This window comes from Leguminivora glycinivorella, chromosome 13 (genome assembly GCF_023078275.1).
Source record: "Leguminivora glycinivorella isolate SPB_JAAS2020 chromosome 13, LegGlyc_1.1, whole genome shotgun sequence".
Lineage (NCBI taxonomy): Eukaryota > Metazoa > Arthropoda > Insecta > Lepidoptera > Tortricidae > Leguminivora > Leguminivora glycinivorella.
The window spans coordinates 21,077,597-21,102,653 of NC_062983.1; the positions used below are offsets into that span (position 1 = coordinate 21,077,597).

General features: G+C 39.5%; 1 protein-coding gene across 1 annotated transcript in view; it reads left to right on the forward strand.

Annotated features, from left to right (window-relative positions):
* LOC125232329 (transcription termination factor 2-like) overlaps positions 1-25,057 on the forward strand; it is a 28,113-nt gene that overhangs the window by 366 nt on the left and 2,690 nt on the right. The window contains exons 2-15 of the mRNA XM_048137956.1: positions 940-1,140; positions 2,480-2,599; positions 3,247-3,446; positions 3,827-3,976; positions 4,343-4,402; positions 10,671-10,790; positions 11,034-11,105; positions 13,790-13,934; positions 15,653-15,837; positions 15,885-16,010; positions 16,058-16,186; positions 17,093-17,249; positions 17,855-18,018; positions 19,779-19,936. Coding sequence (XP_047993913.1) covers positions 940-1,140; positions 2,480-2,599; positions 3,247-3,446; positions 3,827-3,976; positions 4,343-4,402; positions 10,671-10,790; positions 11,034-11,105; positions 13,790-13,934; positions 15,653-15,837; positions 15,885-16,010; positions 16,058-16,186; positions 17,093-17,249; positions 17,855-18,018; positions 19,779-19,936 — 1,987 coding nt within the window. The remainder of the gene's footprint in view (positions 1-939; positions 1,141-2,479; positions 2,600-3,246; positions 3,447-3,826; positions 3,977-4,342; positions 4,403-10,670; positions 10,791-11,033; positions 11,106-13,789; positions 13,935-15,652; positions 15,838-15,884; positions 16,011-16,057; positions 16,187-17,092; positions 17,250-17,854; positions 18,019-19,778; positions 19,937-25,057) is intronic.

The following is a 25,057-nucleotide window of genomic DNA, read 5'->3' on the forward strand; positions in this document are numbered from 1 at the left end:
TTAGTAGTAGTATCATTTTTCATAGACAATATAAATTCGTCAATTGAATAAAAAGCTTTTTCGATAAGCAACGATTTAAGCTTTTTGTTAAAAATTGTGTCACTTTTTGATTCCTTTATGTTAGTCGGTATTAAGTTATAAAGTGTTGGTCCCATGACTGAGTGACTTTCGTGACTTAGCAAGCCGGCACTTTGGAGCGAACAATATAGGCGAACCGACAAAGAATACTATAAGTGTGTACAAGGGTGAACTTTTACTGCCATGTAAATGAAAAGTAACCGTTTGGAACCCAATAATGCACTATTTAAATGACCAAGTTACGAGTATGGATATGGGACTAGGGAGTCTAGGACTATAGTTTTTGAGTGCATTCCCTTAGCACTAGGAGTTCGTATCGCTAAAAGAGACACATACACACACACAACAATCACGCCTGTTTCCCAGAGGGGTAGGTAGAGATAACGGATTTCCATTTACTACGATCCTGACAAACCATTTTCGCTTCACTTCACGTTTCTCATACACGCTCGTCGGTTTCGAGTAATTCTGACCTGAAAGTTACAAGTTACAAGCGGAAGTCTCTTTCCAACTTGTCATATTAGACATTGACTACCACTTGTAAATTGTGACTTGTAGCTTCGAGAAATGGCCCCTGGCCTTTGCAATATTTCCCCGATTTGGTCGAGAAAAGTTCGCCTAGGTCTTCCACTTTCAACTGATCCTTCCACTTTTTTTAATATACTTTCTTCGTTAATCTCCTCTCATCCATCCTCTCTACATGCCCGAACCACCTTAACATACCCATCTCAATCTTATCACCACATCTACATCCACTCCACACTTCTCAAAAGAGACGCAATTCAAATAATTGCATATGTTAAGTCTATTTTGTCACCTAATTTACATCCAGCACTCAATATTGATTCCTTTTTTCTGTAGCAATGTCAACACATCTTGCGGAGCGCAACCTGATTCTCGAGCGTTTACGCGACCTCCACTCAGCGTTAGACACTCGACCAGCCGAAGAGAAACAGGCACCGGCGCCAGCTGCCATGAAGACTGAGCTGATGCCGCATCAGAAACACGCGCTGGCTTGGTTAAGGTGGCGAGAGGGGCTCAACCCTCGTGGCGGGATCCTGGGTGAGTCAACTACTGATGATCAGGGGGCGGAATCGCTCATGGCAAAAATCAAACGTCAATAGAGTTCGAACGTAAAATTTTATCGACATTTTCAGCTATCTATAAATTCAGTCACCTTTTACATTTCTGACTTTAACATGACCTCTGATTAGCTATTCGACCATTTGATTTTGACCTCTTTGATTAGATTAAAAGTAAATTGTATGACCTTTGACTTTGATTATCATTTCTGTCACTAGCCCTTCAACTAATTCACGTTTGAAAAAAATGGTTAAAGTTGTATTGTGTTGTATTGTTAATCCAAAACGAAACACAGACAACACATGGATAAAAAAGTATCCTTGTCTTACGACGAAAACCACTCAACAGTATACTGATAATTTCAGTTTTATCGACAGTCGATAAAAAAATAACGTTCCAACTTTATTGACGTTTTATTTTTGCCATGAGCACTTCCGCCCTCTGGTGATGATGTTGTTGGTGACTATAGCTACTGAAGAGACGAGCATCAGACTATGAAGACTGAGCTGATGCCGCATGTCGGTGGCGAGAGGGACTTAACCCTCGTGATGGGATCCTGGATAAGAATCTAGGGCTAGTAGTGTATGACATCAGGTAATGACGAAAGACTAGTTGTATAGATAGGCACCATCTCTCTCTCTATACCGTAATCCTCTAATGGATTCATATAGGAGGTGCAAGCACGAATTTCTCGCCCTTAGAGTTGGTCAGAAGGTTAGCCTTATCAGAGATAACATACACTAGAGAAATTTCGTCGGATACCACGGTGGGTGGGTGGTCTAGTGGTAAGGACGTTAGCCGCGTAAGCTGAAGACCCGGGTTCGATTCCCGGCTCGGCCACCGGTGGGCCTGGTCGTTTTTTCTTTCGTGTATGATATCTATTTCAATTTATAAGAAAGACTAGCATCAGTCCAGTCGTAACTGCCAAAAGCCGCCATTTTATTGGTTAATCTGCCGCAAACCACCACACATACACATTTTCATATACTCATCCGTTTCATTTTTTAACCTTCGACGCAAAAACGGGGTGTTATAAGTTTGACGTGTCTGTCTGTGTGTATGTCTGTCTGTCTGTCTGTCTGTCTGTGTGTGTGTCTGTCTATGGCATCGTAGCTCTCAAACGAATGAACCGATTTTGATTTAGTTTTTTTGTCTGAAAGCTGAGTTAGTCGGGAGTGTTCTTAGCCATGTTTCATGAAAATCGGTCCACTAGGTCGCTGTCGGGGTTTTTTTCAAAATTTTAATTTTGCCAGCTTTTGTGAATTCACGTGTACTATATTGTGCCAGTTGTTGTAGTAACTATAATGTTTGTTCACAGCGGACGACATGGGTCTCGGCAAGACCATCACGATGATCTCCTTGATCGCGGGCGACCGGGAGATCGCTGATGATGGGGAGGAGTCAGACGACGATGATGATGACAGACCTAAGGGCAAATGTAAGTATAAGGCAGCGTCCCCACTCAGGCGACGCATGTCTCGCGGCGCGGAACGGACGTCTCCGCCACGTCGCCTGAATGTAATTCAAAAAACGTCTCCTCAGTACATGTTGTATAGGAAGGACGTAAGACGCGCCCCAGGCGGCGCGGCGGCGGCGGCGCGCGCCACGCACGCCACGCTACATCAGTAAATGCAAGTTATTTCTAGTGACATCTAGCGTCATTCACAGCAGTGTCTCGTCTGCTAAAAAATTTATAATGAAACAGTTTACAACTTATATTACAAGCAGGAGGAATTGACAACAGAATACTGATTAATACTATTGTAATATTAGCTAAAAATTGTTTGCGCGCGCGGCGAAATTAACGACCATATTTTAACGCGAAGATTCGCGTTTTCCGGGATCTAAGGCTAAACTCAAATTTCAGCGAACGTTAATTAGATTTTTCCTTCGTCGCGACATCTATTGACAAGTAGCAGTACTGATAATTTACGCTATCTAAAGCGTGATTTACGCTAGATGTCACTACAAATAACTCGAGGAAATAGAAAGGATACCTATAGATTTCTTTGTTCTTATTTACTGACAGACTTGTTTGACAGAGTATAGTTACCTGCTTATGAAGTAATGTGTTTTTGTTTGCAGTAACGAAAGGCGGCACACTAGTAGTATGCCCGGCATCGCTCATGAGCCAGTGGGAGGGAGAGGTGAAGAAGCACTGTCTCCCTCACCGCGTCACCACGGCGCTGCACCACGGCGCCGCGCGCGCCACGCAGCCGCAGCGGCTCGCGCACACCGACATAGTGTGCACTACCTACAACATCCTGCAACGGGACAGTGAGAAGGTAATGGCCGCTGTGCACGTGGACCCAACGGTTGGGCCAGCGCTTGGACCAGCCCCTTGGTCAAGATAAGAGGTGTATCGGTTCACCAATGTGTAAAGGCCATTTATTCAGTCGGCTGCTCGCGTGCGGTCCGTTTGTTAAACAATAAAAGGCGGCATTTTGTGAACATCAAAGCAGTTAGCCTTCCTTGTACTATTGTAATATATATTCTGTGCTAGTATGAATCTGCAATCCAACACCAACGTCTTTTGAGCGTCGGCGTTTTCCAGCAATTGTGTTGTGAGTGGTTGCGGCAACGTTGCTACGTGCGGCGGCCATAGAGTTTGTAAGAAATGTGCACGGTTTGCCATAAAATAATAAAATAATTGTTAAATTTTCAGAACGGAGTCCTAATGTGCATGTCCTGGCGTCGAGTAATCTTAGACGAAGCTCACATCGTCCGCAACCACAAAAGTGCCACCTCCCGCGCCGTGTGCGGGTTGAAGGCCCGAAGACGCTGGGCGCTTACCGGCACTCCTCTACATAACAAGGTATTGTTTATATACTTTCTTCATTATTTCAGAAAAATTGAAATACTGACGGGTGCTCATAGACATTCCTCCAAAAGATCACAGTCTGTCCTCACCATCGGCAATACGGTTGTTAAATATAGAGAAAAGAACACACATCCGCAAGTTTCTGTCACTAAAGTATGTGAAAAAACGACAGATGAAATTACTTAGTTTATCATCCCTTCACATTCACTCCTTGAGTTGCAGGCGTCCACAGGTGACGGCGACCGCTTTCCGTCAGGCGGACCGTATGCTTGTTTGCCACCGACGTAGTATAAAAAAATCATCTCAGAACTTAAATTCTACAAATCTGTATTTTTAACCGTGCAATTGTTTTTGTTGTAGGACTTAGATCTGTTCGCGCTGCTCAAGTTCCTTCGGTGTACACCTTTCGATGATCTTGCGGTGAGTACCAAACAAGTATAACGAAAATCTTACAAACAAAAAAGCAATTGGGGAGATCCTTTAATTTTTTTTTTCTATTTAATTTGATAATAAGATTTAATATTTAATAATAACACTTTATTTCATATATGTTACAAAGTATGTAATTATTAAGATAAACTAAATTCTACAATTATAGGGTGAAAAACTATTTTTCTATTAGGTTTAGTTGTTACATTCGATTTCGTCTATACTCGTATTTAACGTTATTTTTATGCAAAGGTATTATTTTAGTAGGTAGTTTGCAAACAGATTATCTAATATGAATGTGTCAACATTAAGAAAGGGATGTATTAACAAATCACTTTGATATGTCAACATTATTTGTTTGTAATTTACATTCTTTATAGAATGATGTCCTTTTGCTAGTTATAAACCACGGTGAGGTAAGAATCGTCATCCATTGGCATTTAATAAACAAAATATGATAGTAGGTTGATGTGTTACACTTAAATAATTAAATTACTATTATTATTTAATGAAATAGAAATAGAAACACTTTATTGATAAACTGTGTACAAAAGATAACAGGTATATATAATGTATATAATATAGTCCCAACAGTTACCCGACATGGGCGTGCAATGTATAACTTATATCTACTTATTATCTAACATGCAAATTATGCCTAAACTAATTAGGTAATACCCACAGATGTCATATATACCATAGATCAAGCAAACGTATCTACTTAGCGTGTCAAATGAACTCAGTGAAATCCACTGAGTTGTCCGTCTTTAATCGCAGCTTGCAGCTTTCGGGCGTCAATTTTTGTAAGTTGAAGTCAACCAAAACATAAAAAATGCCTCGTTACGTGATATTCAATTGCAACAACACAAAAATTATGAACAATCAAGAGCCTGAGACATATTTAAAATTACAGGCAAGAATCAACTTATAGCCGATATTATTAGCAGCCGAGCGCTGGTAACCGGGCGACACTAGTACTTGACTGGCGCGCCAGATGGCGCTACTAGTCGAGGAATTCACTCGATTAGGGCCGAGTTATGAAGGTGTTAATCTCATTAGTGGTTCAAGCGAAGGCACGGACACCTAAATATATGAATTTGTTTCTTCTATCTAAATTAAGTTCTGTGGTAATACCTAAACTTATAGTTAGTTCAGTTGTAATCTTAAATATAAATAAATACCTAACTAATACCGCGAATTGAAGTGAAGCTAGATGGTTACATAATTTTATCACTATCATGTTCAAAATATTCCGTAATGTTGTAAAATACTTTTTGTATTAACCATTGTTTTAATTTACATCTGAACTTATTGCCCTCCAGAGTTTTTAGTTCATCAGGGAGATTGTTATAAATATCTATAGCACTTATGGATGTACTTTTTTTTAAAATTGCGGTACTCTAGGTTGAACTAGATCATGCTTATATTGGTTACGTAAGTTACTTTTAATTTCATAAGTTACTTTTACGTAAGTTACCTTTAATGGGGTAAACAAACAGCCAATTTTATCAGATCATCAGCGCTGAAAGTCTTGTGTCATCTAAAATGAAGCCTTATTGTGGCGTCCATCATCTTAAAAGATCAAACAAAGCTCTTGAGTCCAATCTGGTTGTGGCTATCCTCTTCAACTTGTCACCGCTGATCCTGATCCACGCAGTCCAGACATATAGAATAGAATATAATATAATTTATTCTTGAACACAGTCAAGATTAATTACACATTACAACACAAACAGAGAGGAATGAAGTGCCACGGTATGGGCTTGGGTCGGCCTCTTTTCGGCTCAATAATCATTATCTAAAAAAAATCATAATCATTATCTAAACTGCCAGGTCAGAAGTACTCGAAACCGACGAGCGTGTATGAGAAACGTTATGAAAGTGTGTGAAGCGAAAGTGTTTTGTCAGGATCGTAGTAAATGGATATCCGTGATCTTTTTTTTTTACAGGAGACGTTATTAGGGCTATGGATAGTGGACACTGTGTAGATGCCGTGTATACCGATTTTGCCAAGGCATTCGATAAAATCTGTCACAGCACATTGTTAAATAAGCTATGGCAACTCGGTATACACGGTGATCTCTATCGTTGGATAAAATCATATATTGAATCTAGAACACAGGCAGTTGTATTGTCCGGTTACACATCGCAGTACAGGGTTGTCACATTAGGAGTCCCACAGGGATCTCATTTGGGACCTCTTCTTTTTGTGCTATATATAAATGATATAACAGACTACATTAAGCATTCTAAAGTATTACTTTACGCGGATGATGCTAAGATTTATAAAACTATTAGAGATGGCTCAGATTGTGATCTACTACAAGAGGATTTAATTAACTTAGAGAGATACTGCAATGATAATAATTTATTTCTGAACAATGAAAAGTGTAGTATTATAACTTTTACTAGAAAAAAGAAAAATATTGATCATAATTATACTATTTCTAATAAAACATTAAATAGAGTAACCCAAATCCGAGATCTCGGTGTGACAATGGATTCAAAGATGTCGTTTATTCCCCATATTGATAACGTAGTCACAAAATCGTTTAAGCAATTAGGTTTTATCCTACGAGTCTGCAAGCCTTTTAATAATTCTTTTAGTTATATAACACTGTACAATAGCTATGTCAGGAGTCGTTTAGAATTTGCATGCGCTGTTTGGAAGCCTTTCCATGCTGTTCATATTGACAGAATCGAGAGGCTCCAAAAGAAATTTGTAAAAACGTTAGATTATAGAACAGGTCATGACTATGCCGATTACACCTCCTCATTAAAGCATTATAAAATTCAGCCTCTTAAAGACCGCCGTGACTGCGTAGACTCGGTCTTACTTTATAAAATATTACACTCAAAATTAGCGATCCCCTCGTTGCTTGAAGAAATAAACATTAAAGTCCCTCGTGCGCGTCAGCGTAAATGTCGTAAAAAGGAACTATTTGCTATCCCGTTCAGTCGAACATGCTATGCACGAAATATGTTTATAAGGCGTGTCTGTAAACTATATAATGAAAGTGTTAATCTTTCAAACATTGATGTTTTTAACTGTAGTATTAGCGATTTAAAGAAAGCATTTTGTTTGCAAAGCTGAATTATCCAAAATGTATCGTATTCTAATCATTAGTAACGTTTAAATTAGTTTGTTAACACTCGTAGTAATTTGCATAATGGGTAAGTATGTTCTTTGTACCTATTATGCAAATGATTACAATTTAAGCATCTATCTTATACAACTGAATATGTATATATGTAGTTAATAAATTTAAGCACTTATATTCTTTAAGGAAACTATAGGTCTATTGTAAATGCAATAACAACATATGTATCTCATACTGTATGTGACCGTTTGTTTCTTTCTCAATAAAAAAAAAAAAAAAAAAAAAAATCTCTGCCTACCCCTCCGGGAAACAGGCGTGATTGTATGTATGTATGTAATCATTATCTCCTGCAGATTACATTTCTAAGGATCCATTTGTGGCGCTATTCGCTTCGCTTGATACGTTCTTCATTATTTTCATGAGAGGGTATTGAATCATTCACGGTTATTTTCATTAGACTTATATTGGCCGGGATTATAAACCGTGATTACCTTTTTGATTTTTGTCGAGCTCCCGATATTTCGACGCAGTTGCATGCATCATGAATATCATGATCGCGGTACACCGGTCAAATCTTACATGAAAATCGGCTAAAAAAACAAAGTGTGATGTAAAGCTGGATTTTTGGTATGTTATTTAGAGTCCTTGGGGGAATGTAAGACTACATTTTGCAAGCAAAAAAAAAGTGTGCTAACTTCGTAATTTAAAAAAAAAGGAAAAAAATCGGACATTTTTTGATCTTTGTTTTTTTATTAAAAAACTATGCGTTTTTGGTCAAAAGTTGCTTTGTAATGTTGAAAGCGCATTAAATTTCAAACAGTTTGACATCTTTTTTATCAATATCCATCAAATAGTTTTCGAGATATGAAGCGTCAAAAAAGGTTAATTTTTGACGCATTTATAAAATGTAGCGTTTTGCCAATATTTTTAAACAAATATCTGCAAAATACTTCATGATATGATATATATTGCAATATAACATTGTATAAAATTTATTTTGCTTTAGTTTTAGTGCAAATAAAGGTCAGTAAGACGAATAGTTACTTTGGTAAACAAAAAAAAATCTATAAATAGAGAAGCCAAGAGTCTGGTAGATTGGTTAAGGTAAAATAGTTTACGCTAAAAGTTTTAGGTTGAAAGTGCTATCTATTCGATCTTACTTTCTTTGATATCCGTTTATCTGAAAAAATTGTCTAAGCTAACTTTGCATCGATTTGACTATTACTAATGAAGAAATAAAATACAGTAAAATTTTAAAGTTTAGTAAATTAGAAAAATAAAACAGAATTAGTTACATTTTACTTTTCCTTTTTGAGGGTCCTGGTTCTGCATCTTGATGGCACAACTCCTGTAGTGATAGAAAGTCCACTTGAGTTGTATTTGACCACCAATTGCTGTGGAATAAACTACGGGAACGGAAAGCGCCCACGCCAATTATTAAGATACTGGAGAAGTGGTATTCCCAGCAGAAGAACGTAGTAAGATGGAAGTCAACTCTGTCCACAGCCAGCGGGCTAAACTGTGGCGTGAGACAAGGAGGCAGTATGTCTCCGGCTCTCTTCAGCGTGTACATGGATGGGCTGTCGCAGGCTTTGACCAGTACCGAGGTTGGCTGCTCCATCAATGGACAAATGATAAATCACATCGCATATGCAGACGATATGGTCCTACTAGCACCATCTGTGGGAGCTATGCGTAAATTACTTGCAGAATGCGAGAGATACGCCAGCCAGCATAACATGAGATACGATCCGGACAAGTCTGAATTTATGCTCATGGAGGCAGCACATATGCCCACACATGTACCACCTCTTTTGCTTGATGGAGTTCAATTGCGGAGAGTACACGAAGTCAAATATCTTGGCCACATCTTGTTGTCCAGTTTAAAAGACCAGGAGGACATAGAAAGGCAGAGGCGAGCCACCGCAGTAAGGGCAAACATGTTGGCTAGAAGATTCGCCAAATGTAGTGACAGCGTTAAAAGACAGCTGTTCCTCAGTTTTTGTACAAGCGTGTATACTGTCGAGTTATGGTCCGACTACACCTGCGCGGCTGTGAGAGACCTGCGCGTGCAATACAACACATACTATGTACTGATATTTCGTTAAACGGAGAATACTATGATTCGGGCACGTCCACGACAACGCTCGTGAGATTACATCGATGTTATTGACCCTCAGTGATATGCTTTAAAAACCAGTCCGTACAAGAAGAATTTCGGAACAATCTGATTCAATTACTTAATGAGGGTTTTCTACTCGTAAATATTTTTTTCCGCCAAGCGGCGATCCTGTCTTTCTGACCGTAAACTTAACTTACTAAATAAATGTTGATTTGATATACGCAAATATGTGTCTGAGTAATACTTGAACAGCTCCCAAATAATAATAATTCGTTCTCCGCTACGCCTCCTGTAAATATATGTAAACTAACCCATTTGGCCATTACTATCCACCGATTATTTCTGATCCAGTTATACTAGACTTATGATATAATCCTATTTTTTTAAATAACTGGCACTCTTTTGGTCTTAAATGAAAGCTAGTGAAATTTTCTACATCTTTATTTTACAATTTATGTAATAGACTGAGTTGTTTTGCTGATATCTGTCTCAAAATATTAGCAAAACGAATATTTTAATAGAAAGGGAAAAATGCTCTTTTTTTGACGCTTCATATCTCAAAAAATTATTGACGGACATTGATAAAAAAGATGTCAAACTGTTTGGAATTTAATGCGCTTTCAACATTACAAAGCAACTTTTGACCAAAAATGCATATTTTTTTAATAAAACGGCAAAAACCAAAAAAAGTCTGATTTTTTTACTTTTTTTTTAAATTACGAAGTTAGCACATCATTTTTTTGCTTGCAAAATATAGTCCTACATTCCCCCAAGGACCCCAAATAACATACCAAAAATGCAGCTTTACATCACACTTTGTTTTTTTATTTCTCTTTTTGACCAGTGTATAAAAATAATGAAATATAATCTTCTCGAGACCACGGGGACAACGCCATCCCTGACGTTGGAGGTCAGTTTAATATGCAGTGATAGAGATTAAGTCCCGCTTTAAAAGTTATGTAAAAATATACTTGTTTGAAAATGTATGGTCGTTGAATCTTATTAGTCAACATAATGATATACATATACTTGTCAGATGTGGAAGAAATGGATCGACAACAAAAGCCAGGGCGGGCAAGAGAGGCTCAGCACTATCATGCGCTGCATCATGCTACGAAGAACCAAGGCGCAACTACAAGCTAAAGGACAACTGAAGGTAAAATATTATACAGAGAGAAAACGGACTTCATAGAACAATCAAATAACTATTATTTATTTATTATTTATGGGAAAATTCGATCAGTTGAAATTACTCCAGTCGACTATTTTTTAATCTGTACTAGGAGTTGTAAATTTTTTACCCAAGTGATATAGATTAATGTTTTTATGACTAGTGAGATTATAAACTACCGGTTTGTACAATTTTACGGTGACAATATATGTGAATGAATACTTGCAGGATCTGCCGGCGCGAACCGCACACCAGTGCCACGTGACACTCACTAAAGAGGAAATGAACGTCTATCAAAAAGTAAGTACTGCTGGCCTGCTGGGCCATTTGTATTCAATAAGTACGCCTGTCGAAAGTTTTTGGACCCACTGCTGAACATTTCTGTTAGGCAACACCAAAGCAAAAAGAAACCTACCTTCAACATACTTTACTAGTAATCAATTTTAGGCAAGCCGGTGGGAATCGGCTTGTATGGACCCACACACTTGTAGATGGACGCTCATATCGAATTTGGCACAATAAATGATTGTCTTCTGTAATATTTGACATAAAATAACAATATTTATAGATTTTGGGTATTAAAAGTGTATGATGACTACGTATTTTTTAACCCCGACGCAAAAACGACGGGGTGTTATAAGTTTGACGTGTCTGTCTGTGTGTATGTCTGTCTGTTTGTGTGTTTGTTTGTCTCTCTGTCTGTCTGTGTGTGTGTCTGTCTGCTCTCGAACAGATGAACCGATTTTGATTTAGTTTTTTTTGTCTGAAAGCTGAGTTAGTCGGGAGTGTTCTTAGCCATGTTTCATGAAAATCGGTCTACTATGTCGCGGTCGGGGGTTTTTTCAAAATTTTAATTTTGTGGTTAGGTTATAAATCTTATACTATTAAACGAGCAATTCTTGTATATTTATTTATTTATCTATTTATTTATTTATACCGACGATCTCGGAAACCGCTCTAACGATTGAAATTTGTTATGTGGGGGTTTTAGTGGGTGAAAAATCGATCTAACATATCCTTAGGTGCCGGAAAACGCGAATTTTCGAGTTTTCACGCGTTTTTCTTCGCGCGCCATCTCGTGTGGAGTAGTTGTACTGTTGAGACAGAAGTCTTTCGGTCGATGTAAGTATTATTTACTTCAAAGACTAGATGGCGACACAGGTCAAGGCTAACACGAATAGAAAAATACACTGAGCTTTTGTGACGAAACGCGCGCCATCTCGTGTGGAGTAGTTGTGTTGTTAAGACTGAGAGTTCTTTCGATTGATCGATGTAGGTACTATTTATTTTCGAACTAGATGGCGACACAGGTCAAGGATACGAAACAGAACCGAGCGAAGCTCGGTCGCCCAGATATTAGTTTTTTAACCAAACATGATGACTGTGTCTCTTTCTACCCCTAAACGCATTACAAACATTATGATTAAAGATGTGTGTAATTTTTTATTTATTTTGGCAACTGAAAACGCTGTCAGCGATGTATGTGACGTCATCGAATTTGAACCTTACTGCATGTCAAAACAACCACTGTCATATTGAACTTTATGCCTTCATACTTAAAAAGTCAGAAAATGTTGTTTTCGAGTAGAATGACCTGATGTACAGATAATCTATAGATTAACAATAACAAGACTGTGTTGTTTTCGCCTGATTACGTAAAAGTATACTTTAAAAATATTTTTTGCTGTTTTTAAGTGACAATAAAATATGGTAATGTTTTATTTCGGTTAATTGGACAGTACTTAATCATATAAGGCGGACTTTAAAAAAGGGTCAAGTAGCCTATACACGCGTCTCATTTCCGTATCTGTGTACATGCGAACCACCAGCGAGTCCGCGTGATGTACGGGCTCGCGCGCGGGAACGCAAGTTGTGCTGAACCGCCTGATGTACTAACCCATTATTATTAGGCCGTTTTCACATTATCCGATCCGATATCGGATGTCGGACCGACATCCTACATCCGATAAACGCTTCCGATAGTGTCGGATGTCGGTCCGATAAAACGAATTGTTCCAAATCAAAAAAGTATGATTTTGTATCAAAAAATATTTAAAAAATGATTTATATTTACGAGCATAAAAAATACTCAGAGTGTCAGGCAAAATAAATAATTTTACATTCAACTATATCTACTAAAAGATGAAAAAACTAGTATCCGCAATTCGGACCGATGCATTACAACCTTTTTTTTCAATGGAAATTTTCAACTAATTCGAATTTCGATCATTAGCATCTGTTTAATAGACGCCATTTTTGTCACGCACACTATTACAAACGTATATATACTCTATATTACGCACACAAACAAATATTATCGGCCGACAACTGGCGGGGGATCCGGCATGCCAAAAAATGTCGGAAGCGTCCTGCCGATATCGGCAGTTCGATGGTGCCTCGGACAAAAACTGTTGTAGGAGAGTGCCATCGGCTTTAAATCCGCAATTTTTGCGTTTTATATCGATTTTTAGTAATAATGATCTATTAAATACATAAATGAAGACCTGAAAGCGCATAAATCTTACATTTTACATCCTTCCTACATCCGATATCGGATCGGATAATGTGAAAACGGCCTTAAGGCACCAATCTCGAAATCTGAGGATAATTCCGTTTCATACATGGTTCATTTAATAGTACCTAGGTAATACTATCTTTTTAACCCCCGACGCAAAAACGATGAGGTGTTATAAGTTTGACGTGTCAGTCTGTGTGTATGTCTGTCTGTCTGTCTGTCTGTGTGTGTGTCTGTCTGTGGCATCGTAGGTCTCGAACGGACGAACCGATTGAGATTTAGTTTTTTTTATTGAAAGTTGAGTTAGTCGGGAGTGTTCTTAGCCATGTTTCATGAAAATCGGTCCACTATGTCGCGGTCGGGGGTTTTTTCAAAATTTTAATTTTGTGGTTATCCCGTATTTGATGGAATCTAGTTAATAGACAAGAAATAAAAGTTATTCTTTTATATTTTCATTGGTTTTTTATAGGTATTAGTGTTTTCGAAGACGCTATTCGCCCAGTTCCTGCACCAACGCGCCGAGAAAGACGCCGACGGCGGCGGCTTCGCGCCGCGCGGCGCACAGAAGGACTCTGCCTACTACGAGATGCACAAAAAAATGATTGCACTACAAGGTATTGTTACAGTAAAAACACCAGTGGCCCGTTTCTCGAAAGGTACAAGCCTTGTATTACAAGTGTGTTTCCATGACAACCCATACGATTTGACAGTTCGCGCACTTGTAATACAAGGCTTGTACCTTTCGGGAAACGGGCTCCTGGGGCCCATTTCTCGAAAGGTACAAGCCTTGTGTTACAAGTGTGTTTCCATGACAACCCATACGATTTGACAGTTCCCGCACTTGTAATACAAGGCTTTTACCTTTCGGGAAACGGGCTCCTGGGGCCCATTTCTCGAAAGGTACAAGCCTTGTGTTACAAGTGTGTTTCCATGACAACCCATACGATTTGACACTTCGCGCACTTGTAATACAAGGCTTGTACCTTTCGAGAAACGGGCCGCAGGTCATCATTTAATCATACAGTTTATTAAACGGAACCCTAAAACGCAAGATCAATGACAATCGATACGAAGTGACGCTACGAGTCAGTCTGACGCCATTTTGGAAGCGATGCGTAGGGATGGGGACGTCGACTAGTGATGTCCTTACATACATTCAATCACGCCTGTATCCCATAAAGGGGTAGGCAGAGCACATGAAACTAATAAAGCTTCAGTTCCACTCTTGGCAAATAAGGGGTTGAAAGAAAACGAAACTGTGACATTGCAGTGACAGGTTGCCAGCCTCTCGCCTACGCCACAATTTAACCCATATCCCACAGTCGCCTTCTACGACACCCACGGGAAGAAAGGGGGTGGTGAAATTCTTAACCCGTCACCACACAGATGCCTTTACGATGTCCTTACAGTATGTACAAGTTCAGATTGTTCTTTCACAGATTGACTGTGCCTCATGGTAAGCTGGACAAGGTTTGTTGTGCTTATCGCACAAATAAATGCCCTTACCGGGATTTGAACCCGAGACCGCGGCTTAGCAGGCAAAGTCACTACGCGCTAGGCCAGACAGGTCGTCATTATTAGCACATTTTCGCCAACCCGATGAAATTGAGTATTTTATGTTTTGTTTCCTAGGCCGGACTATCCGATAATCGAGATCTCAGTTTGGGTAGTTAATATAGCTATATTACATACTAAATTTCACACCGATAAACCCGATTTTGAGCACTGTATTTGAAGAGTTCTATTACAGTTTACCCGACGGTCGGGATCTTGATAGATTCGTTCTATTATTATTTATTATTAAGAGCCTGTGATGTCCCACTGCTGGGCAAAGGCCTCCCCGCGCTTTTTCCATTCCTCCCGGTTTTGTGCAGTCCTCGGCCATTCTTTCAAAAAGGAGTCGAACTCGTTCCGCCGTCGCATACGTGGTCTGCCGGGTCCCCGTTTTGGCCTGGGCTGCCACTCTGTGGTACTCATACTCATACTCATTTATTTATAATATTGTTACATATTACACGTCACAATTGATTTAATCTTGGCCCATAGCTCGTTCGGAATTCGGCAGACAAATAAATGTACTCGAATTTATAAGTATACACGGTGTAAAATGAGGAAACCGAATAATTTTATCAGCGTATTCCTCATCATATTAGAAGAGTAAAATAAAGTAAATTGTTGTAGCCTTAGCACTTGTCTTGTTTACCCGAGTGGCAAGTAACTCTTCTAACAAACGTACGCCGCTCGGTATGCATGTGTGCGCATACATAACCCACGTTCCCAACAAAATAAACCATAAAATATCATTATATTTATCACATTTTGCAATTTGCAGGAGCGAAACCCGTCAAAGCTCACGAGATCTTGGTACTGCTCCTACGGTTACGTCAAGTGTGCTGCCACTGCGGGCTGATAGCCGCCATGTTGGACGCGGACGACACCGGCGCCATCGAGGAGGATGAAGGGGGAAAAGACCTGTTAGCGGAGCTGAATAAACTCACTCTAGAGGACGCTAATAAGGTAACATATGGTAGCTCTACTGACAACGCTGGTGTGCCAGAGTATAGTGCTGCCACTGCGGGCTGATAGCCGCCATGTTGGACGCGGACGACACCGGCGCCATCGAGGAGGATGAAGGGGGAAAGGACCTGTTAGCGGAGCTGAATAAACTCACCCTGGAGGACGCTAATAAGGTAACATATGGTAGCTCTACTGACAACGCTGGTGTGCCGGAGTATAGTGCTGCCACTGCGGGCTGATAGCCGCCATGTTGGACGTGGATGACACCGGCGCCATTGAAGAGGATGAAAGGGGAAAAGACCTGTTAGCGGAGCTATGGAATAAACTCACCCTGGAGGACGCTAATAAGGTTAGATTTTGTGAGCCGGTTCACACTTGTCGGGTGTCGGTCCGGATTTAAAATCGGTCGTTCTGGTGGCGGAACATTTTGTATGAAGCTAAGAAGCTATTCACACCTGCCGACAGCGATTTTGTGTCGGAGCCAACAAGAAATGTCAGCTGGATAATGTCCGAATAGGAGTAAATTTAATTAAAAAATAAATTCAAATTTCTCCGAGTCCGTTAATCGTTAATCCAGTAGGGCAGGCGCCATCTGCGCCGCGAAAAACACGCTACTATAATAGCCCGAAGTACGGAAAATCCTAAGATTCACCAGTAAATCTTAGGTTTTACCGATGTCGATCGACAAAAGCCTGAAATATTATCTATTATTCACGTGAGTTCGCTTTTACCAACGTTGATTCGGTGAATCCTAAGTTTTACCATGGCGTCTGTTCTAGTGACAAGGTAGCAAATTAGAGCCCAATTTACGACCACATTCTCTCCCCTAGCCGGCAGTAGCTCATGCGATCACTGCCTTCCACATGCAGCCAAGTCAATAGGCCTGCTGTACTTCAGGCTTTTACAGTAATATATTATAGTGGATTACTGTGTGTATTACTAAATAACTACAGTAAAATTCATTTTTTTTTCACGTGTTATATCGAACTTTAACTTACGTTAAATTTGTCGAAGTGTATCGCTTTAACGATGTTAACTTTTTTAGTAACTGATTAGCGATTATCGAACTTAATTATTTGATTAACGGTGCCCAGGGGTGCACACTGCCGATCAAACCGTTGGAAATACGGGCTCCAATCCCGTCATGTGGGAATAGAGACGCCTACACCCGATTTAAATCAGGATCCTTCAACTGACAGTGGGAACTAGCTGTGAAACGTTAATTTTTCTGTTTCCAGAGTCAAGACAAAGCTAACACCTCTACAACAGCGCCAGAGAAGAAGGCACGACGGCAGCCGAGGCGATCCGGTCCGTCCTCTCTCCGAACAACCCCGTGTTCCAACTTACAACACGCTCCTCTAAGATCAAAGCAGTCATGGACTGTCTTAAGAAGAATGTGCTGGTCAATAAAGGTATGACCCTCTACTGATTTCTGCAAATTTAAGATGTCACTTTTGAATTTTACTCTAAAAGCCAACATTGAATGGGAGTTTGTTATGGGCAGTGGTATGTTATTCCAGCATTTTGTGGCGGCATATCTAAAGCTGCCACGAAATACAGCTATGTTGTGCCTTGGATAACTGTTATGGACTGTTTTAAGAAAAATGTGCTGGTCAATAAAGGTAAGTTCTGTTTGGCTGTATCACCAATGGTGGCTAGTTCTGTCCAAATAACCCCGTGTTCCAACTCACCCCGCGTTCCTCTAAGATCAAAGCTGTTAAGTGTTATGGACTGTTTAAGAACAATGTGCTGGTCTATAAAGGTAATTTTTCCCTGTTTCATTTTTTTACCCCCTTGGGTTAAGATTTTCAGCAAACTGGCCCTTTACTCCCGGTGAGTGTGTAGAAGTCGACTGCGGGATACAGGTTCAATAGTGGTGTGGGCGATGTGTTATCAATCTGTCACTGCAAAATTATTTTCGTTAATTTCAACCCCATGAGTGTTATGATTGGCACTGAAATTTTACGTGCTCTTCCTACCCCTTAGGAATATATGCAGGTATATTTTTTATTTGCAGGTGAAAAAGCCGTGGTAGTGTCACAGTGGACGTCCGTGCTAAGTCTTGTAGAAGCTGAATTGAAGCAAGAGCGAGTGAAGAGTGTTACACTGAGCGGCAGCGTACCTGTGCAAGCGCGCTCCGCTCTCGTCAACTCACTTAACGATCCCAAATCTGATGTTAGGGTAAGTAAGCACATGAAATCCATACACACTACTACATTGCATTTCATTGGTATTTTAATAACTGTATGATCAAAATTGTCCAGAGCCAAAAGTACTAATATTTATATTTATACCCATGTAAAAAAATAATTGTACAATCATTGATATGTTATTGTCTGTATGTTATACGCCATGAAATTAGCTAAAAGTTTTCCAATACAACTGTGATGTTAAGTTTAAGGGTAAAGAAATTATGATAGAAAGTTCATTTTATATGTCAACTGTGATGTTAAGTTTAAGGGTAAAGAAATTATGATAGAAAGTTCATTTTATATGTCGGTGTATGAAGCATTTTGTCCACCACTGTACCTATGTGGGGTAGGCCTAGAGGCAGAATTGAAGGATAGAACGAGTGAAGACTGTTACACTGCCCTAATAAACCCAATTTTGACGTCTGGCTGAGATACCTTGTGTTCTATGGGCACTTTGGGCCGTATGGCATGCTTATGTGGGGTTATTAAGGTAGAATTGATGTTAGAATGTGTAAAGAGTGTCACACTGCATTTAATGATCTGGCAGACAAGTATGGTCGCGTGATAAATGATAAAACATTAGGCCGGGGATATCGCACTTACAAGTAGTTTTGCCTGTCTGAAGTGTGATATTAGGGTGAGTAACCTTGTATTCTCTGGATCGTTTAGGCCGTATAGCATGCTTATCTGGGGTAATTCTGAAGGTAGAACTGAAGCAAGAGCGAGTGAAGAGTGTTACACTGAGAGGTAGTTGTAAGTGCGATGGACGCACGCGATAGACTATCACGTTACCATGCTTGCCCGTCTGAAGGTAGAATTGAAGCAAGAGCGAGGGAAAAAGGTTTTTTTTTTTTGAAGTATAAAGAGCGTGCTCCTATCTCCTCGTTTGTCTCCTATATCATATAAAATAACCACAAAATTAAAATTTTGAAAAAACCCCCGACCGCGACACATAGTGACCGATTTTCATGAAACATGGCTAAGAACGCTTCCGACTAACTCAGGTTTCAACCCTTGTTCCTCGTAGATAACCAAGTTTGATAACTGGTTTCGTATGAAGAAAAATAATTCTTCCTAGCTAACTGGGTTATGAAAGAGGATTTTTTAATTCTTTGTAGTTAATCATTATTTTTTGCAGTTTTCTATGAAGAATTTTTTTTCCTTTTTTGCTTACCCGGTTATGAAATAGGATTATTTTTTCTCGTAGAAAACCATTACCTTTTGCAATTTTCTATCAAATATTTTTTTCTTCTCAGCTTACAGGGTTCATAGCTGTGCTATACCTACTGAAATGTACCAACTTATGTACCTATGATAGCAATAAAGAATTACTGATTACTGAAAAATGGCATTTTTTTTCCTCAAAGTAACCCATTATTGCATGCAGTTTTCTACAAACATTTTTTTTCTTCTAATCTTAACCGGATGGTTAATGGTTTTCTACGAGGAAAAAAAAACCCACTTCATAACCGGGTAAGCAAAGAAGAAAAAAAATCTTCATAGAAAACTGCAAAAAATAATGGTTATCTATGAAGAAAAAAAAAACTTGGTTATCTACGAGGAACAAGGGGATTTCAAACTAAATCTAAATCGCTTACAACAAAAAAAAATCTAAATCGGTTTCATCCGTTCGGACACACACATACACAGACAGACAGACACGTCAAACTTACAACACCCCTTCGTTTTTGCCTCGGGGGTTAAAAAGAAAGAGATTTCCTTATCCTCTCATTGTAATGTAATTTCCAGATAATGCTGCTCTCTCTATGCGCGGGCGGCGTGGGCCTCAACCTGTGTGGAGCCTCACATCTCTTGTTACTCGACCCGCACTGGAACCCGCAGCTGGAGGAGCAGGCGCAGGACCGGGTCTACCGCGTCGGACAGACCAAGCCCGTACACGTATACAGGTAAATTACGTTCTAGATACTTCGATTGACTGACATTCTGGGTGCTTCTTAGGCCGTTTTCACATTATCCGATCCGATATCGGGTGTCGGACCCGATAAATACACCCGATAAACGCTTCCGATAGTGTCGGATGTCGGTCCGATAAAACGCATTGTTCCAAATCAATGAAGTATGATTTTGTATCGAAAAATATTTTTAAAAAGTTTTATATTTAATAATCATAAGCACTATATTTCAAATATTTTATTGTAAAATTAAAATAACGAGCATAAAAATACTCAAGTGTGTGCAGGTAAAATAAATAATTTTACATTTAACTATATCTACTAAAACATGAAAAAATTAGTATCCGCAATTCGGACCCATGAATTACAATCTTTTTTTTTTCAACAGAAATTCATCATTAACAGCTGTTTAATAGACGCCATTTTTGTCACGCACACTACTACAAACGTATACCTACGTTATATACGCACACATACAAATATTATCGGCCGACAGCTGGCGGGGGTCCGGCATGCCAAAAATGTCGGAAGCGTCCTGCCGATATCGGCAGTTCGATGGTGCCTCGGACAAAAACTGTTGTAGGAAAGTGCCATCTGCATTAAATCCGCAATTTTTGCGTTTTATATCGTTTTTTAGTAATAATGATCTATCAAATACATAAATAAAAACCTGGAAGCGCATAAATCTTAATTTTACATCCTTCCTACATCCGATATCGGATCAGATAATGTGAAAACGGCCTTACGGCCCAGCCACGACATCGGTCTAAGCGCGACAGCGGTGAGCGGCAGCCATGCGTGCGAATGAAAAGTCCCATCGCCGTGTCTCGCTCCAATGTATGGCCGCCGCTTAGCTGTTATACTTAAAACGCTGAGACACCGATTTTATCTCTGACAATATTTCACGACTGAAGTAACTGCCGTACCACAGTATAATAAAGAGTATTATCGTACAGTATGGCCACTCCCGCTCCCCGCTGAAAGTGCCGCCCACCCCCTCTCGGTTACCTCACAGTTACCGCCTGTCAAAAAGGCGAACAGTCGACCTGTATTTCACTCACACAAGCATAGTACCTACACGAGCTTAGACTGTGCTAGGAACGCGCCTCTTTCATATATTTGATTGCCAGTGTCCGAGATGTGACCGTACGTAAGGGGCATTCTTATTAGGGCGAGTACTAGTGTTATCTCTGTCACTCCGACGCTACTCTGTGTGAGCGGTATCGGCCTCAACATGTGTGGAGCCTCACATCTACTGTTACTGATTCCGCACTGTAATGGAACCCGCTGCTCGAAGAGCAAGCTCAGAACAGGGTGTACAGCGTCGGATAGACCAGACCCGTACAACAGGTAAATCAACTATTCTAATTATTATACACCGTTGCGAACTCCACCCACAATGACAAACACTTCCTATGTCCCGACACATAATGCGACATCCGGAAAATTGCGGGTCACTCGCTCAGGACCGGGACAAGTAACGTACTAGAAGAGAGGCCTATGCTCAGCAGTGGGCGATAAAGGGCTGATATGATGATGACACATAATGGGCAATTTTATTTATAGTTTGAAGGTTAAGTACTATTTTACAATTAGCCGTAACGCAAGGAAAATGGCTACGGCCGAAATTAAATTATCATATACATATATATGATCATAGACAACGTGCCGTCCTTTTTCCTCAGGTTGAGGAAAAAAGGAGGCATATAGACTCATGATCAGAGATATATGATATGATAATGTAATATGGGCGTAAGGAAAATGGAATGTTTTGGGCTATAAAGTGATAAACGACGGTACGGAACCGTTCATTATGCGTGGTCCGACTTGCACTTACGCGGTTTTTATAATCCTTACTAATATAAATGGGAAGTGTGTGTCTGTTTGTTTTCTCGTCTTTCACGGCAAAACGGAGCGACGAATTGACGTGATGTTTTAAGTGGAGAGTTGAAGGGATGGAGAGTGTCATAGACTACTTTTGTCTCTTTCTAACGCGAGCGAAGCCGCGAGAAAAAGCGAGTATTAAAATATAAAGAACTAAACTAAAAGTTACGCTTTTAAAAAGCGGATAATAGTTAATTTTCGTTTTGAATTTTGTAACCTTATAGAATTACATTTATAGAACCGCAGTTTAAAAATATTAGTAAAGTAATATAATGATACGCTTTTGTGTCGTGTCGCTTTACAAACTATTATTCATTTTAGCCACTCATCTTCACTTCCTTGTAAAACACGCAAGTTTGTCAATGGACATGACTCTCACCACATAAATAACAATTATACACTCCGCGAAAACGCAGCAATCGCTCACAAATCTCCCGAGTAGCGTGGGTGAACCTTTATGAAAAACATTCACCGTTGTATAAAAAATGTGAACTTTATGATATGAGCGAGAGGGTTGGTTTTATAACTGACTTTTAAATAAGATGTCAGAAATGTTTGACAGCGCATTAGCTCATCATTACATTGTTATAAATCAAATCGACGGCCATAAACTTAATGCAGTTGTTATTGCATATTATGTATTCAGTATTATACTTGTGTCGCTTGACTTCAAACTCGGGTGTATCGTGTATCCATTTTGCTTTACGGTTCATTAATTCATTATCTATAAATCATCATCCTCCTTGCGTTATCCCGGCATTTGCCACGGCTCATGGAAGCCTGGGGTCCGCTTTGACAATATAAATTCATTATCTATAAATATCTAATGTCATATTCATTATCTAATGTCACAGTTTCGTTTTCTTTAAACCCCTTATTTGCCAAGAGTGGCACTGAAGCTTTAGTAGTTTCATGTGTTCTGCCTACCCCTTTATGGGATACAGGCGTGATTGTATACACGTATACATCTATAAATATATTCTGAAAAAGAATCAACCTTAGATCAGAATATTCAGAATGGATTTACCAGAGTTTGAAGTTAAAGACACACTTGTGTCGGTTAACTTCAAACTTGGGTAAATCCATTCTGCTTTAAGGTTGAATATATGTATAAAAATATAATATGATCTGAAAGATAATCAACCTTATAGCAGAATGGATTACCCGGTTTTGAAGTTAAGCGACACACTTATTGATTAATATTGCATACTAGTGTAAAAAAATAATGTTTTCCCCTCACTAGCTCGGAAACACGTGTTTTGTCCTTTAATACCAGCGGGTAAAAACGCATTTTATCCACTAGTGAGTAAAGTAATTTGACCTTGAATAAAGTCAAATTAACTGGTTTAAAATTGATAAAAGTATGTGAATCCAGTAATAAAGATGATTTACCACCTGTGGAGATACTGGAAGCAGTGATAAACGCATTTTTTGCGTTGTAGTTTCCTCGCTATAGTGAGGGGAAAAGTTTTGTGTTACACACGGGTGCAAATGTATTTTACTTCTCGTGTGTTAAAAAACTCGCAAGTTCAGGATTCTATTCTCGAACCACTCGCTTCGCTCGTGGTTCAACTATAGAATCCTTTCACTTGCTCGTTTTTCAATTCCACACTCGGCGTTAAAATACAACTTTGCCCCCTTGTATAACAAATAACTATTCCTACTCCGTATATTTATCCTCTTTGTCATCATCATTTATTTAAGAGTTGGACTTTTGTCGGTGGAGCGTCTTCCATGTGTGCCGGCCTTCCTGATACATCACGACGTTGATTATTTCCTTTATTTTTTTGGGTTATATACGCTCTTCTTGGTTTCCCCCTTTGCCTCTTTGCTTCAATTATTTTTAATGTATTCGTCGCGTCATTAGCCTAACAGTTATCAAAATAATAGCAAAGTTTTAAGTTTTTGGATTACTTTTTTTTAATATAAGGCTTGCTACTGAAACGTTGCTTGGAGGCAATAAAAAGTCCACATATAGCGACATTTCCCAGATATGCCGGGATCGGTAATTTCCGGCGAGTTCAACGAACATTCTTCGCGCGTGGGCGTGCGTAATTTGCGACCTGTCAATCAACCTCACTCTCGCTGACTTTGACATTGAATATACATACATACAAACAAAAAGTTGTATATTCACATAAACGGATATATTTACCAGATTATTGTATAGTGACACCCCGGCTAGCGGGTTCTCTACGTAAAGTTCATGAGTCACTGGCGGGTTCCTGGCAGTGGACGTGTTAAATATGACTCAAGAAAGTTAACGTCTATAAGGAGTTGTATGACTGTGACACTAAAGAATCTAGACGCAGGGAGTTCATATCATCTATTCTTATCTAGTTTATGGGTGAATCAACTTTTTCTTACCTGTTATTGCCATGGTTACGGTCCCCTGAGTCACGCTGGTTTTATGCAAAATTATGCTACTGAAACCATGCAAGCATGCATGTAGTCATGTAGGTGGTAAATTAAGGAAAGGGCTTGTTAACACCAGAAAAATGCATGTTATGCATGTTTGCATAGTTTAAATAGCATAACTTTGCATAAAACCAGCGTGACTCAGGGGACCGTAATCATGGCAATAACAGGGAAGAAAAAGTTGATTCACCCATGTCCATGTGATTTTTCTTACTTAATCAGGAATATCGAAATAGGTTTTCAATATGCACTTGTGATCAGACCAGCAGCGGCTGGTCCATACAAGCCAATTCCCACCGGCTTGCCTAAAATTGTGATCAGACAAAAGCGATTAGCAAAGTCCTCAGTCACAGAGGGAGGCACGTGGCAAGGAAAAGTGCTCACATATAATTTAGAGGCAGGTTGCTCGGCCACGCGCGCACTGCCTCGGCCGAGGCAAGGCACATCTACATAGCACGCTTGCCTCGCCGGTGGACCTGGCTTTTAAAATCTAAAATCTAATCTAAAGCTGCCCTCTAGTCTTCATAAAACCAGACCTATTTCCAATTCACTCTTACGTCGCAGAAAAACTGTAGGTGTAAATATTGGATATTACGAACGTGGTGATAAATATAATCTCTTCCTAATGGATGTCGTTTCGGTATTTCCTGGCGCATAAAGCCGTTCGGGTGATGTGGACATCCGGCGCGAACAGACACATCGCGGACATTTAAGATGTATGCTTCTCTTCTATCTGTATGAATCTTTTGAAGTAAAGCTCAAATTTCACGACTAATACAATTTCTCACTATCATCCATCAAAGAAAAGGTACG